We start from the raw sequence: 12,656 nt of genomic DNA on the forward strand, positions 1-12,656 counted from the left end.
TCAATAAGTTTTCTTCTCTATTTTTGCTTATGTCCGTGGGTTCCAAGGAGTTATGCAAATGAGGGCTTACTTTCAAGGAGTACTTCCACGGCTGACTATTTTAGATCGGGAGACAATAAAGATAAAATATGTCAGAAGATTAAGAGGCATTTACATTTTTTTAAAGTAGGAAGTTAAAACTAGAAAAGGTAACAGAAATGAGTAAAAGGATTAAAATTAACAGCAATGAGACAAAATCTGAACAGTTAGAAAATGAAGCTCAAGAACTAGATGAACGTATAAAAAAAGAACTCGGAAACTCTCAGGGTAAAGTTATGGCAGAAAGATAAAATTAAATGGTGGGAAAGCTTTAAAAGAACTAGCACCTAAATGTTTTTAAATAAAATTGTAAAGATTAAAGGGCTAGAAAACATGCCAAGACAATGAAATAATATTAGCATTTCAAGATTAAAACCAACTAAAAAAATAGAATGTAAGCAACATATAAGGTTACCTCATTCTGAATAATTCATATTAAAAATGTACCTGTATTGACTGAGTTACAGAGATGTCTGAGACTGAGATTTAGGTAGAAAAGCAAGTCACAGAACACTGTAGAGTCTACACGTATATGTCCCTTAAATGTCTGCAGCAACATAGAGAATGGAGTGATGAGAATCGTATCAAACCGTTCATGGGAAGAGGGAGGGAAGCGGAGATGGAAAAGCTGTGGTCAGCATCAGGTCCCCTCACCGTTTCTTATCCTTCTCCCCCCTTCCCCTCTTCAGTTCACTGTTGCTGCAGTACCCACACTGTTGGGGACTCTAGGTGGCTCCACTGCAGCCGCTGTGCCCATGTGTGCAGAGACCTCCAGGTACTTGGGAGTTTACATCCCATGCCACGCCCAGCGGTCTTCAGCTCCTTGTCACAGGAGGGACAACTCTGAGGTGCCATCTCCCTCGAACAGCACTGTCCAAAATAGAAAGCAAGCTACATACGTGATTTTGCATTTTTCTAGTAGCCACATTAATATGAATTCTAATATATTTTATCTTTAACATGTATTCAATATAAAAATTCTCAAGGAGATGTAGATTCGTTCTCATTTGGACTAAGTCTTCGAAGTCCGGTGTGTATTTAATGCTCACACATCTCATTTTGACTGCCGACCTTGCTCAGTCATCACATGTGGCCAGTGGCGACCAGGGGACATGGTCCAGCTTCACTCAAGCTGATGTTGTCCTTCCACAGGACTTTGCCTGAAAATGAAACCTCAGATCTCCATCCTGCTTTCTCCACTCCCTTATTTATTTCTTTAAAAGCACCTTTAAAAAATATATATATAAAAATATATAAAAATATAAATATATAAATATATAAAAATATATATAAATATAAAAATATAAAAATATAAACAAAAATATAAATATATATAATATATATTTATATATATTTTATATATATATAAATATATATTATATATATAATATATATAATATATATTTATATATATTTTATATATATATATTTATATATATTATATATATATAATATATATATGAATAAGAAAGGGGCACTTTCTTAATCAATCTGTGCATACAGTATGATTTTTGTAATTTCAAAAAATCTAGAGGGTTCTAAAGAAAATAGGTCTCCCATCCAGAAGCCCCGCTTCGTTATTTATTTGGTTGGTTGTTGCCAAGGCAGCCACATAATCTAGTGACATTGGGTTTCGGAAGACTTGGGGTTCCACTGAGTAAGGAACAACTGATACCATACTAGAACCTTGGCTTCTTGCCATTTGTCGCATGAGCCTTTCACGTCTGTCTAGTTGCTTCCCAGATAAGTGGCCTGAAGCCAGCCCAGGGGAAGACTATCTAGAAGTCTGAGTCAGGTCTGCAGCACGGGGTTTCTCAGGCCCAGAAGAGGCGATGGGAGGAGGAGGGGTGACGGAGGAAGGAGCTGGGTCATCACTTAGGATGAATGCCAGGAGGACCTGGCAAGAGTGGCCTTTTTTTTTTTTTCTTTTTAACATGCCTGCAGCCTAATTGGTAGGACTGGGGCAGCTTGGGAGTGGGCAGTGCCTGTCTGGAGTCACTTCTTGGGGCATCCATCCCTCCAGCAGGAGGGCGGGTCCCCAACCCTGCCCCGAACCACTCGGCCTTTTGTCCTTTGCCTCGTCACAGTTTTTGTTAAGAAGACATTTTGAAGAGTCCCTTTGGGCCATAGTGTTATCTAAGGGTGCTTTTTATGTTTGATTTTCCATTTCCAAGTCATTGGATGTCGTTTGCTTGTTTGTCTCTTGAGGGAGAGGTGGGTGGAGAAAGCAGCCCCTCCCCGGAGCCACCTTTCCCACCTTCCTTGGCCGTATCATTGGAAAAAGGAGCCCACACACTTCAGGGGGTGCAGTTCTCAATTTATTCCCACGAACAATTCACATTTTAATTCAGCAAGTGTCCACTGCCCGCATACTCTATGCCATTACTCTTGAAACGTGGATTTGGTTCTTTTTGTCTACCACGTTGTTGCCAGTGTATCCCCTTTTTATGGCTTTTCTTGAAAATTTTTGGAAATCAGGACAGAATCCAAGCTCTCCTAGACTCATACAGGGATGGCCATGAGGTCCCACCTCTAATTCCACTAATTATTCTCCAAAAGCACTCTAGACATAGCTGTCCCTCGCTGAATGAATGTTGCCTTTTTCTAAGTAAGTTTGTGATGGTTCGAATGCTGGCCGTCCTCCTTGTACCTTAGACCCCGCTGACGGGGCAGTGGGGATGGCCGCACTCACTGCTAAGGGTCTGGGTTGTTCCGGGGTCACGATGCCTTCCTCTCCTTCAGCGTCTCGGGCAACACGCAGCGTCTCGGGCATCACGCAGCGTCTCGGGCATCACTTCCGAGCAGTAAGGGGCGTGGCCCAGTCCTGGCGGGGGGGCCCCCCTCCACCCCGGCTTCCGCCCACCTAACTGACTCACGGGGCTGGCCTCTGCGTAGGAGCGCCAGAATGGGCCAGTGACTGGCCTGTTGCTCTTCTCTGTTCTCAGTGCCTTTCCCAACTCCTGCTTCAGTTCGGCGCTTCAGCCTCCAGGCCCGCCGATGGATCCGCTGACGAAGGGGTCCTGTGGGGGTCAGATCGCACAAACCCTTCTGTGGAAAGCAAAGTCGTCTCTGTCCTTTGGCATCCAGCCCCTTCAGACGTGGCACACCAAAGACCCTGAAGTAGAGTCCCAGGTCAACCTGTAAGTAAGTAAAGAAGCATCATCTGTTTGTGCTTGTGCTCACCGTAGCGTAAAACTCTGAATGCTCAGGAAGAGAATTACCTGTTTGGGGGAGACTCAGGAGGGAGAAGGAGTAGGCATTTGTGTGGGAGGATTCATTTCTGTTCCTAATGATGTCTTATTCATGTATTTATTTATTTACTTACTTAGCAATATTCATTGAGCACCTACTCAGCCAGGCCCTGTGTCAGGCATGGTGAATGAAATAGATCCAACTGCTGTCTTCAGGGGAATTACAGCTCACGGGACAGATAGCCGTTACTCAAATAATCACACAAATAAATGCTGACAGATTGTGATAAGGGCTATGAAATGTGTTCCCTTGATTCAATAAGCATTTATAGAATGCCTTCTATGTGCCAGTAACATACTGGGTATTTAAGAGAATAAGAGATTTCCTTACCTTTGGATATCAAATAGTATCTAAAAGGAGAAAAAAATCCAATATTATTCAGAAGGAGTGATAATAGTAATTACACTATAACTAATACGGTAATAGAGTCTAGATCTCATAGAGCGGTAACTACGTTCTCCTGTCCACTCCTGAATCCCCAGGGCTTTGTTATGGTGTACAATAATATTTGTTGGATGAATGAATAAGTGAATGAAGAAGATACTAAAGTCAAGGAGGGTGCTTAGCTCTCCAGGGGAATCAGAGGCACTGAGTACAATGATAGGATTGACTTTTTTAAAATATGAGATGCTTCGACACTTCAATGCAACATTTACCTATCTGTACTTTCGTGAAGCTAATTCCTGTCTAGGGGCACAGATCAGAATCGCCTGTGGGGCTCGAGAAACAACAGAGGCTTGAGGTCTCCCCCACCCACCAACCCACCAAGGAGATTCTGACTGAGTGGCCCTGGAGTGGGTGAAAGAGGGCTCTGCAGGATGCTTGCCTTCACGGAACTCACGGCATTTCCAGAGAGACAGACAAGTAGCCAAATAACTTCAGTGCCACTAGGAAAGAAACACATGATGCAGAAGTAATCTGCAGGACTAGGAAGACAAGGGGTAAGCAGCTGAGCTTAGCCAGGCAGGATGAGCAACACCAAGCAGGAAAGAGGGAAGACGGTCACTTTAAACAGAAGAAACTACAGAGCTAAGGCTGGGATCCATGAAAGTATGTTCCAGCAATGTTGAGTGATGTTAAACCAGTGGTTCCCAGCCCCGGCTGCACATGAGAATCACCCCGGGGGAACTTTCAGAACATACGAAGCCTGCGCCATCCCCCCAGGATTCTGTGGTCCAGATTAGGACACAAATATCAAGATTTCGTAAAGCTCTGTAGGTGATTCTCATGTGCAGCAGATGTTGAGAAAGGCAGCTTTAAAAAATGTGACCACCCATAAATAAATACAGAATGGTGATGAAGCACCCTATATACCTAGCTAAGAGGTCTGAACTTTGTATCATGGGCAATGGGGAGCCTTTGATAGCTTTCGTGATGGTAAGAGATAATGCAGTTTGAAATAGACGAGCCTCACAGAGTTTGGATGAACGTACGATCACTAGTTCTGTAGTGGATTCTTCAGGGAAATCAGCAGGAATCTAGTGTCGCCGCTGGCCTTTCAGAGCTGCCACCACACCTTTCACAAATGGACTCGTAGGCCCATTTGTGAAACTATGGGAATCGAATGTCTCCCAGATTTGAAATCTAAAATTTCAGTGAATACTGAATTTCCTGAGCGAAATGCACCAAATTCTTGGAAGCCACTGGTAACCAGCGTCCTGGGCAGCCCTGGCGCGAGGCAGGGGACCAGAAGGGATGCTAGGACTCCATGCACCAGAGGCGGGGCGGGGAGAAGGGCCGCTCTCCCTTCTGAGTGTCAGGCGTGGGTCACAGGCCTCACGGCGGTCCGGCGCCGCGTCTTCTGCGGACTCCCAGCCCCGCAGTGCGCTGCGCGATAACGCGGTCGGAGGGGCGGGCAGGACTGAGGGAGAGCCTATGAGCCGCAGCGGAAGCAGCCCGAGGTGGCGCATCCGAGGCCCTATTGGTGAATCTGGCTAGGGGGCGGGACCAAGCCCTGGTGATTGGCGGCTGCAGGGCTAGCGAAGATGTGGCGAGGATGGGACGGGCGGGGTCTGGCCAAGAGCTGGACTCCAGACTCAGGGGTTTTCAAGGGCCGGACTTGAAACTGAGCCAGATGCTGGAAAACGGGCTAGGACGATGTGTCGTAACCGCTGCTGTTCTGCGGGCCACTCATTCATGAACTCATTCATTTAACGAATGTTTATTGATCACCTGTGTACTAGGCACTTAAGCAAACATCCTAAATGTGTTTTCTTATTTAGTCTTCACACACACACACACAAAAGGTAGCTACTTACTGTTAGCTCCATTTTACAGATAAGGAGGGCGAGGTCCAGAAGAGTTGAGAGACTTGTCTAGGACACACGGCTTATAAGCGACAACAGAGATTTGAACCTAGGTCTGTCTAGCTACAGTGCCCGATCCTAACCTCAGTACGCTCAGCCGTGCAATCAAGAGCAGAGTGTTTATGGGATGACAGTGTCCACATGGCGTCTTGGCTCTGTCCAGTGATGACTATAACAGTACCATACTGGACACCAATAAAGTTGACCAAGGACAAAGCTGGGCCCTGTGCTGGGTACTGTGGTAACACAGAGACCTTCTCTGCCAGAAAAAGCTTCTGGTATCTGTCAAACAATTTACTGAGCATTCGTGTGCTGTGCAGGGCCTTGTTCTAGGCACTGAGGAAGCATCTCCTTCCAAATTAAGTGGGGGCTTATGAAAGTGCTGTTACTTGGGGCAGGCTAAGGAGATTTCTCAGTGGGGAAAATACCTGAAGGATGAGACCTTCCTAGGCAGTTGTCGGTGAGGCTTTCCCAGACACGTGCATGCATGCAAAGGCCAGTAGCATTAAAGCACCTTGAGTGGTAAGGGAACCGTGAACACTCTGATTTGGCCAGTGCTTCTTGGGGGAGTGGTGAGCAGTGAGTCTGGGAAGGCCGACAGAAGCCAATTCATTGGGGAGTGGGAAGGCTCAACTACCCTGCTGAGAAGTTTGGTCTGACTCTTTAAGCCAAGGCATAGCACGATAAGATGCGCTTATTGGAAAGAAAGCTGGTGTCAGTGGGCAGCTAGATTGCAGTAGGATAAGGCTGATGGCAAGGGAGACCTATTAAAGTGGGCAGGCAGGACCTGGCAGGAGCAATGGGCTTGATTTAAGGACTATTTAAGAGAGAGATTAGAGTGGAGCTGGTGGCGGGGGAAGGAAGTGGGCCTCAGAGTTTTGACTTGGGCAACCGAGTAGTTGGTCTTGCCATTTATAAGAGGGCCCTGAGATGAGACAGCACAAAATCCAAGCTAGAATAAGACGAAGATCAGTAGATCAATTCCATCAAGCCAAACAGGAGAACAGTTATATCTCTGGGTGTAGGAGGTACTTGGGAAAGTCTTCTTGAAGAGAGTAATGTGAAATGCACCTTGAAAGGGGAGTAGAACCTTCCTTCCTTCTCTTCTTCTTCTTGAGAAGATTTTATTAAGCAGAGACGGGGGAGGAGGATATTCTAGATGGTCACATCCTGGTTTGTCTCTTGTGTGGTAAAGTAGTGGGAAGTCTGGAAAGTCAAACTGGGGGACATATTATGAAAGATGTTGTACTTAACCCTCGGGACATTAGTTTTGGGTGGATTTTGAGACAGGCAAGTGATGGTTCGAGCTCTGGTTTTAAAAAGTCACTTTCACAGCTATGTACAGTAAGGAGACCAGGAAACCAATTAAGAGATGGGCTAAAGAGGGGCCTATTGGTTATAAGTGTCAGAAAACAAATTCAAAATAGTTTAAGCCAAAAAAGAAAATGTACAGGTTCATGTAACCAAACTAAAGAAAGGGACAGATCTGGCTTCAGGGGTGACTGGATCCAAGGGCTCAAAGGCTGCAGAGTCAGTCCGTTTTTCTCCGATCCCCAAAATACTCCATTTTTAGTCTTCCTTCTCTCTGCCCGTTGGCGTCATTGTCTCCTGCCAACCTGAGAAGTGATCTCAGGCAACATGAAGTATATTCTTACAGCTTTGCAACTTGAGGGGAAAAATCTTCCCCAGCAGTTAGAAGCACCCTGGGGAAGGACTCTAGTGGCCCAGTCTGTGCCACACGTCCATTTCGGGTTCTGCTAGGGAGATCTGCTACCAAGGCCAGAGTGGGTGGTTCTCGCCAGCCCTGGTGAGCAGAGCGGCCTCGGAGACCGTTCAAGAGGTAGGAGAACAGGACCCGAGTGGGTCATGGAAGCCAGTGCAGGAGATTCAAGAAGAAAGGAAATGCTCTGTGACCCATCACAGAAGCAGCTTGGGAAGTTGTTTTAAAAATAGGCACCGCGGAACCTAGTTAATTAGCATCCCCGGGGGTGGGACTCAGGGACCTGGCATAAGGTGTTGAATGCAACAGAAAGTTTAAAGAACAAAACTAAAATCCGACTGTTGGATTCGATGATGAGGGCCGTGCCGCACCTCTGAGGATGCATTTTCAGATGGGAAGGGAAGGTAGAAGGCAGATTGCAAGTTTCTACATCCCCCACGTTTCTTAATCCCTGTCCTTGTTTCAGGGCTATTACTGATCCCGAATGAGGTAACATTTCTTCACGGAGGTATTCTAGCTCGATACATTCGGGAAACAAACAAACAAACAAAGGAAAGTTATTAGAAAAACGACTATTCGGGGCCATTCTGCCTTAAAAAGATGTCAGCCAGGAGAGGAAGGAAGAAAGTTTGACGTTTTTAAACCCCTCTGAATTATCTGTTCATTCGATTTTACTATCAGTCCTTCATATGGTTAGTTACAATATACTACCAAAAAGGTGATTTCTTAAAAAGTATAGTTCAGACTTAATTTCCCTCATTAAGCTGAATTAGCAATGTTTTACTTTTCGATCTTTTGAGGAAAGCTGCCATATATTTGAAAGAGTTTCTCATCTATATAAATGTTAGACGTTATACAAATATTAAGGCAATTTTGTATTTAGACGTTGTGAAATAGCTTCCAAAAGGCTCCAAAGACTTAGTTTGTTCCTGAGTGAAGGCCAGCCCGGTTTGAAAACACAGTGCTGGAAAGCAAGCTTTTTGGTTTACTTTAGGGGCCATTCAGTTCCCTGTCCTCACCTTTCCGTGAAGAAACCTGTGCCCCACTCGCATGGAGGGCGTTTGGATGGCCGACTTGTGTCTTCCTCCTTTGTTCTCTCAGTTTTGGGGTCCAGTTGCCCCAGAGAGCGGGCATTATCTCCTCTCCTGTTTCTTTGTGGAAAATACACCTGAGTCTCCTGGAGACAGGTGTGGGGGCCCATCTGTCTCAGTCTCCCCTTTTGGAGCTTGACAGTCATGACACAGCAGTTCCCCTGGCAACCACGCAGGCACGTGTCTGCCTGTCTATGCACCAGGCTCTCCCATGAGGGGCTGTTCCAAGGTCTAAGCTTGGGAAGAAGGAGGAAGCGGCCCATTTGGCGGTCAGGCTCGGATGGCCAGTGAAACTCTGGCAGTAAAAAAATTGATATTTTGATTTCCGTTTGCCTGACTCCTGTCCCAACTGATTCCAAACACAGAGAAGGGAGTGCTTTGAATTATTGGTAAGCTCCCGAAGCTCCAACAATTGTGAGACAGGCAGGGATTTGTGTGGGTCGTTTGTTTGTGTTTATTTTTATTGTCCTGTTCTTCCCTGACTTAGCAGAGTATCTGACACATAGAAAGTGCTGACTATATATTTGTTGGGTGTAAGTTAAGGATAACAGAGGAGAGATGCCAGCTGATGAAGGTCTCGGCAGCAATGATAAAGGTCTAAGCAAAAGCAGAGACAGTGGACATGGAAGGAGAGAAGGGGCAAGGGACTCGAAGACACTGCAGAATTCTACACATGACCTTGGGGCAAAACGGCATATGCAAGGTTATGCAGTGCAGGTTATTAGTCATAACAAAAGATTGAGAACCATTTGCCTAGGGAATCAATGACATCGAATCAGGTACATCTGCTCAGTGGAACACTGTGCGGCCATGAGAAAGAACACAGGAGCGTCTCTGGGACTGCTTTGGAAAGATCACGAAGATAACATGAAATGGAAAAATAACAAAAGCAAGGAATAGAGTCACGTATGGTATCTTGCTGTCTGTATAAAAAAAAGTGGGGGAGGGGAATGTGTATTTCTCTTTCTTTGGAAAAGCAGACAGCATCTCTGGGAGGTACATGGTAAACCATACACATTGCCAGTGGGGAGAGGAAATGGGGGCACTGAGAGGGCAGGAGGGGGAGACTTCGCCCTCTATAGCCTTTTAGACTCGGGCTGTGAACCAAATGAGTGTGTTATCTCTTCGGAGAATGAAATACAAATACACAGATACAAACCTACAACTGTCGAAAGCCACGCTGTGCAGGGAGCAGTAGCAGGACCCAGTGACCGATTAGCTGTTGGATGTGAGAGATGCCATGGCGATGACTTGGTACCCTGGGCGACTGGGGAAATCGTGGCAGTTCTGCTGAGGTGCACATGCGGGAGTGCGAGCGAGCGGGCGTTGGGCCAGCTTATGTTTTAGGGGCTGCTGGGGCGACCACGGAACCACGTCCAATGGTTGGAAGTCTGGGTTGGCAGTTGGAGAGAAAGGTCTGAGTTGGGGATTTGGTTTGGCGAGTCGTTAGCACAGAGGTGATATTTGAAGGTGCCGGAGCAGTGAGGTCCCCAGGGAGGGAGGTGACCTGAACTGAAGGGAGAGGAATGTGGATCTTCACCACTCAAGGATGACATGGAGTTCAAGATTATAAGGGGAAGAGTATGATCTCACCTGCCAGGACATCCTGGCACTTATCAACACCCCTAGAGGGGAACCTGCTGAAAGCGACCATTTTTTCCTCAAGGAGGTTGCGCTGTTACTAAGAATTGTATTCCTTTGACGATTCCTTTTTTCTATTCTTTCAAATTTTACGGTCCTTAAGGGCCAGCAACCCATTTTTGGTGCTCACCTCAATTCAAAGTACAGTGCAAAGCACCGCAAGGACACACTATAAATAGCGACTGGATAGTATTACTCTTTGAATCGTTGCTTTTAAGAGGCAAAAGGAAATCGTCTAGGCGGCCCTGCCCTAAATTCCTTCAGCCAACACTTGTTTTTATAAATACGTCTTTATAAATTTTGGCCTTGGAAGCGGGCTGGTGGTTTTCTTATCATCTCCTGTAGTAATAAATGCTCTTAGTTAAAATACTTTTGCCTCCTTTATTTTTATAAGTTTTGTTTATTATTTTGCTTTCTTTAAAGAAGAACATCCCCTCCCCCTTCCCTCGCCACTCTCCCTCAACCTTGGTTTGATAATCTCATTTTCTTAGACTATCTCAGAATCGGAGTAGCTTAGTGAAGTAAACATTTTAGAAAATCTTTCCACAGTATAGTTTGACCTTAAAAGCACAGAGTAAGCTGCTTTTCTTCCACTACGTGGTCTGAATGCGCCTGGAGGAAAATCGAGCACAGATAAGCATGGGATGGATCTAAATTGGTCCAGAAAATTAGAATACAAAACGGAAATCATTTAAAAAGGAGGCTGGGCCTTCCTCCTCTCCTAGGTTATCTCAAAGTAAAATTCAGTCAATTCCATAAGCATTTATTTTTAATTTTGAGAGTAAGAATTCTTCACATATTGGTATTGGCTATGAAGATCAGAACATGACACCTCAAAATATGCCGCTTCAGCCTAAGGGTTTTATTTTGAGCTGAAGGCATTTGCTACAAAGCAAACACGGGAAGACCTGTCTGTCCTCCCCCATCTGCATGAAAGCAGAGTATAAATTTCCTTTTGTAAAGGTGCCCCCTCTCCTCTCCCGTACCAAGAAGAGAACAGCCCTATCACCAGACGCAGAGAAGGCACCAAGATGAGTCTTCGTAAACAAGCCTTACGAAATAACCTTTAGCTACCATTAGCCTCCCCAACGTATTTACCGTCTCGTGATTTACCACTTCTAGAAGCCCACACCCCTTTTCTTTTAGCTCATCACTTCTTCCCCATGTATTGCCTTTTTTAAAGTGGTATATAAGCCCCTGAGTCTAACTACTTCTTTGGGTTTGCTTTCCTGCAGAGCACTTGTGCACATAAAATTAAAAATAAAACTTGTGTTTCCTTTCTGTCGTTTGGCAAACTGTCTTTTGTCAGTTTAATTCACAAGTCCCAGTCACAGAACCTAACAGGGTAGAGGAAAAGCTTTTCTCTCCAACACCTATGTTCCTCAAGTGAGAAAACCTTAGGTTACAGCAAATTCTAGCTTGTCCCTAGCTTTTTTTTTCTTCTTCTTTGTGTTGTTCTTCAAGCACACACACATCTGCTTCCTAATGAGAGGTGTGGATGTACAACCTCTATTTATTCTAGTTATTGCATTCCAACGGCACCATGCTAAATGCTTCATACGTATATTTTCATTAAAACCAACAGCCCTATGAGGAAGTTACCATGGTTATCAGTATTTGTTGAATTAATTCGCTAATCAAGCTCCATTTTACAGTTGTAGCCCTGAGGGCCCGTAAAGGAGCTATTTCTTGCCTAAGATCAGGCAGTGAATTAGTGGTAGGTTAGACAGAGCCAAGTATATATCAGGCAACACTTATGCACATATAATTTCTCTACACAAATAGATATTACTTTATTTAAGTTTAGGGTCAGGTTTCTATATTTTTCTCTGACATTTTAAAGTAATTGTTTATGAAGCTGTAATTTACATGCAATAAATTGCAAGGCTCTTAAAAATACAGTTGAGTGAGTTCGACAGTTGCAGCCGATGCACTGTTTTAGTATTGCAGTGGCTGTTAGTTGCACTTAATCGTATTACCGATTTATTGAAAGACACCGATCACTAGACATATGAAATGTAATCTTCATTATGAACTAATGGCTAGTGAATGATGTCACAATTTGTTTATTGTGATGGCTCCCATAACATTTTCTTTGTTTGCTCATATTACTGGAATTGTATTAAACTGTGAAATGAATTTTCCGAGATTAACCTGAGGCAACATTTACAGTATTTTTATGTCTGATTCAAAAACTAATTTTGTGAATATGCTGTATAATGCAGCTCACTTCCAACAGCAGTCTGCGGAGGAATCATGAGCAAATGGGGGTGTCTCTCCGGGCCCGACCCTAGAGAAAGTTACAGAGTAGTCTGTGTATTTGCTCACCTCACCCCCCCCCCGACCCTCCCACATCTCACTCCCGGCTCTTGTAAAGAAGGAAACCCTTAGGGAACATGATGAGTCTCCTCAGGGATTCGAAGGACTTTCCTGTAGAAGTGATCTTAACTTGTTTTATATGGCACTGCAGAGCCGGCTGGCATTCATTCATTCATTCATTCATTCATATCATTGAACACAGCCCCACTAGACCTAACCGTGTACCAGATGTTATGTTAGGTGTGAAGG

General features: G+C 44.8%; 1 protein-coding gene across 1 annotated transcript in view; it reads left to right on the top strand.

Annotated features, from left to right (window-relative positions):
• Positions 1–12,656, top strand: part of GARNL3 (GTPase activating Rap/RanGAP domain like 3) — a 125,026-nt gene that overhangs the window by 11,569 nt on the left and 100,801 nt on the right. The window contains exon 2 of the mRNA XM_039861460.1: positions 3,024–3,218. Coding sequence (XP_039717394.1) covers positions 3,024–3,218 — 195 coding nt within the window. The remainder of the gene's footprint in view (positions 1–3,023; positions 3,219–12,656) is intronic.

Source organism: Pteropus medius, unplaced genomic scaffold (assembly GCF_902729225.1).
Source record: "Pteropus medius unplaced genomic scaffold, Ma_sr-lr_union100, whole genome shotgun sequence".
In the NCBI taxonomy this organism is placed as follows: domain Eukaryota; kingdom Metazoa; phylum Chordata; class Mammalia; order Chiroptera; family Pteropodidae; genus Pteropus; species Pteropus medius.